General features: G+C 43.2%; 1 protein-coding gene across 2 annotated transcripts in view; it reads right to left on the bottom strand.

The window, feature by feature from the left end:
• Window positions 1–276: 276 nt before the first annotated feature.
• Window positions 277–3892, bottom strand: part of pard3ba (par-3 family cell polarity regulator beta a) — a 232395-nt gene continuing 228779 nt past the window's right edge. For both annotated transcript variants that reach the window (XM_014018564.1, XM_014018565.1), the window contains one exon: window positions 277–1436. In XM_014018564.1, the coding sequence (XP_013874018.1) occupies window positions 1019–1436 (418 nt within the window). In that variant the 3' untranslated portion in view covers window positions 277–1018. The remainder of the gene's footprint in view (window positions 1437–3892) is intronic.

Below are 3892 nucleotides of genomic sequence, written 5' to 3'. Positions count from 1 at the left end.
CTCGGAGCAAATTGGGCGTTAATCATTTTCTAGTGGAGATTTTCCTTCCCCTAATTGTTGGAGATGATTCAGTCATTATCAGAACGCCGGCTACTCTTATCAGTCATCTGGTGGGGGCAAATTTATCTAGAGACTGTGCTCACAGAAATTAGGCCTAATACCGTAATGAATTTTTAAAGCGATGACTCATGGCGCTGTCGCAGCTTGACGAAATATTCTGAATTCGCACTGAGCAACTCAGAAATAGAAACCAGTGAAATGAAATGAACAGAGTGATAATCTCAAAATATTTATTTCAAAGAATTTGTAGAAAAAAAATCAGACATTACCAGTACATCATAACATTTATATGTTCAAGGATAAAATGTGCCATTTATTCATTCCACAGAGTAAGAAGTGACATAACTTATCTAAGAYAGTAGTAACAATAGTGCAGATCAAAGATTTTTATTATATTTTCATATATTTTTTTAAAACCACAAAACTCATCATAAACTCATCTTAAACACAGAAAATAATTGCCAAGTCCGCACATTCAAAGGCAGAAAAGACCAAAGTACCAGCGTGAAGCAGGATGTAAAGGAAGTTCAAGCGACAAAAACATCAAAGACTACACGAAACAAGGGGAGTTACTTCCTGTTCCTGTTGGACGACTTCCTGTTTCCCTTGTGCAATAGTTTCACTGGTCAAGGTGATCCCTCTGTTTCCTTCATTCTGATCCGTGTGTACAAAACCACAAATCCACTACTTTTTACTTCATTTTACACATTTGGCACCAAGTTTCATCTAAACATCTACACAAACAGTCTACCTCCAATTTGGTCTTATTTCATTTCTACAATATAAACTCTGTCTTGTTACAAACTTTGGCAATACTGGAATATATTCAACCAACTCCAATAAATGCATTTATATACAGTTTAATCTATTTCCCTTAAAAACAAACATTTGTTTAAACATTTACTCTCGTCACGTTTGGCTTCTGTTRGGCTGAGTTACACCGCTCTGAGTTTTAACTTTACACGGCGTCTATCATGACGTTCTTGCGTCTTGGCTCCGGTTGTCTTTCGCCTCCGTACTGGTAGCGATCGGGGCTGGGGTAGCGTTCTCTGGCGTTGGGGTTCCTCTCGGGACTGAAGTAGCGGCCGGGGCTGGCCTGTCGGTAGTTTCTCCCTTCGGGGCCGTCGTAGTACTGCCGGCCTCGGCGTCCGGCGGTGGGAGACGGGGGGACGTCCTGCCTCATTGCCGCACGGTGCGGCTGAGAGGAAGGGTGGTAGCGTGGATTGTTAGCTGCCTGCTGGGGCTGGCTGGTCGACTGAGGGAGAGGCAAACGGCCAGAGTTACTGGAAACCAGAGGGTCCGGGTAGTGGCTCGGGTAGGGGCCTTGTTCTCTGGGAACAGGCCTGGAGTGGGTAGGATAATCATACGGATCCCTCCTGGAAGAGAAAAACACTTGTGAGACAAAACAACCAGAGCTGTGAATCAGGGCCTCAACGATAGTCAGGTGATGGAGCACATGACCCTCCATGAACAATAGAGCCAATCAAGGCACTAACAACCTATTGTTAGGTGATGGCCCTCTTTTGCATATGACTAATTTGTTTGTCCACCATGTGGAGGCAGTGCTTATAAGGTTGAGTTCACCTGAAACTCATCAGACTGAAGAAGTCTCTTGGACGAGAGACGAAACATTTCACTAAAGAAGAACCCATCCAGAGGACCTACTTATTTTTKMTTTTTGATTTTTCTACCTGGATTACTGAGAAGCATCAGGACAACCAGAGCTGTAGTAACTTTTGGAAACTTGTAATAAGTTTTTGACAAACACGTGCCTCCACATACAGATGTAGGTTTGAGAGTCCGGTGAAATACAAATCTTAATGTTGGTTTCAGCTCGGTGTTGGAGTGGAGGACAACCCTCCCACGAGGTAATGCCTCCTTCTGCTGTTCAGTTTACACGGCAAGGCCTTGGCGGGATCAAGTTGTCCAGAGGGTGGTGGGGGAGTTGGATAGAGAGATGCCAAGAGATAACAGAAAATTCCTTGGTAAGCGTATATGAGCCCATGTGTGTGTGCAGGAATGTGTGTGTCCCAGGAGTGTGCAGTAACAAGGCAGCCAGCTGGAAGTCTCCAGTTCTCTCCCACTAACTGTGGGCGATTAGGGGGCTAAAACTCGGGGGTAAGGCGACACGGGGGGTGGGGTGGGGCGCCTCGGAGCAACGGTGGGAGAGAGAAAATCAGGAGCAGAAAAGAAACGGGGAAGGCTGCTCACCTTTCATTCACACTCAGATGTTTTCCATCTTATGTGATGTTTCCAGTGCTGAGCAATAAACAAGTCTGAACTGAACCAGTTTTGACTTGCTGCTATTTGAAAGAGCCATTTAGCACCATGAAGTCACGTTGTTGTAATACTTTYAGTATTGGTACTATAATAGGCAAGGACTGTCTAAAAAAAGAGACATCATTCCTCTAGATCACAGCTTTAAGACACATATGATGCTACTTCACATAAATGCACACCATTTCCTCTGGTTCTTTATTTGAAATATCTCATTCAAATTGTCTGAACAATGTAATGCTACAGTTATGAGTACCATGTCTAACTTTGGTAACCTCCAGTGAGACCTGTCCTGCTTCAAAACTTCTCATTGACCAAGCCACTGTGACCTCACATTTTAAGTAGACTACCTCAAATATACTGCCAACACAATGATTTGCTCTTTATCAGGCTTAACAGGGAGTATAGTTTGCTCCTAATACACACCTGAAGACCATGACATGATCCACATTCTGYCTGATATTTTATCTTCTACTACTTATTCATAGTCGGGCTGCAGTGGCAGCAGGTCCAGGAGAGAAACCCATACATTCCTCTCTTCACTTTCCAGCTTGTCCTGAGGGACCCTGAGGTGTTCCCAGGCCAGAGAKGAAACACAATCCCTGCAGTGAGTCCTGGGTCTTCCCCGGAGCCTCCTACTAGTAGGACGTGCCTGGAACACCTCTAAAGGGAGGCGTCCAAGAGGTATCCTAATTAGATGAACCACCTCAACTGACTCGGTTTGATGTGGAGGAGCAGCGGCTCTACTCAGAGCTCCTCCAGGTTGACGGAGCTCCTCACCCTGTCTCAAAGGCTGAGCACGGTCACCATGAAGACAGCTCATTTCAGCTGCTTGTATCCAGGATCTCGTTATTTCAATCATGRTCCAAACGTCATGACCACAGGTGAGAGTTGACACATGCACAGACATACAAGTAAATAAAAGTTTTGCCTTTTGACTCAACTTTTWCTTTACCACAACCGATGGAAGCAACACTGTCATTACTGAGTAAAAAGCCCTTTAAAGTAAAAGTCTAAATTCTTATTTGTTCATTGAAAATTATTTTCTGTTATACAAAGGTTAAAACAAAGAGTCAGKGTTGTGCTTTGATATTTTAACTGGATCAAATACATGCTATTAAGCACAGAAGGAGTTTTATTTGTCCTAGCTCTTGAGGTTACCGGATGTGATTCGTGAATCMCCACAAACAAGACGGACCCTAAACCAGGAGTGTCCAATCCTAGTCCTCGGCAGCCTCTACCTGCATGTCCTACTTGCAGGATAGAGGCTAAGTGTGACCTCAAGGCTCTGTACTGGGACCTAAGTTGTTTATTTTATATGTGAATGACTTAGTAAATGTGTCAGGACTTTTCAAATGCGTTTTATTTGCTGACGATACAACATTTTTTTGTTTGGGTAAAGATATAGAAAAAATGTTTGAGATGGCACAGAAAGAATTTGAGAAAATACAAAATTGGTTTCAACAAAGCAAATTGTCCTTGAATTTGGATAAAACAAATTATTTGATATTTAGTAATAGGAAGACAACTGTTGATTTCTCATGTAAAGTAGATG

Source organism: Austrofundulus limnaeus, unplaced genomic scaffold, assembly GCF_001266775.1.
Source record: "Austrofundulus limnaeus strain Quisiro unplaced genomic scaffold, Austrofundulus_limnaeus-1.0 Scaffold195, whole genome shotgun sequence".
NCBI lineage: Eukaryota > Metazoa > Chordata > Actinopteri > Cyprinodontiformes > Rivulidae > Austrofundulus > Austrofundulus limnaeus.
The sequence above is the reverse complement of the archived record's forward strand: the minus strand, read 5'-3'. Positions and strand labels throughout refer to the sequence as shown.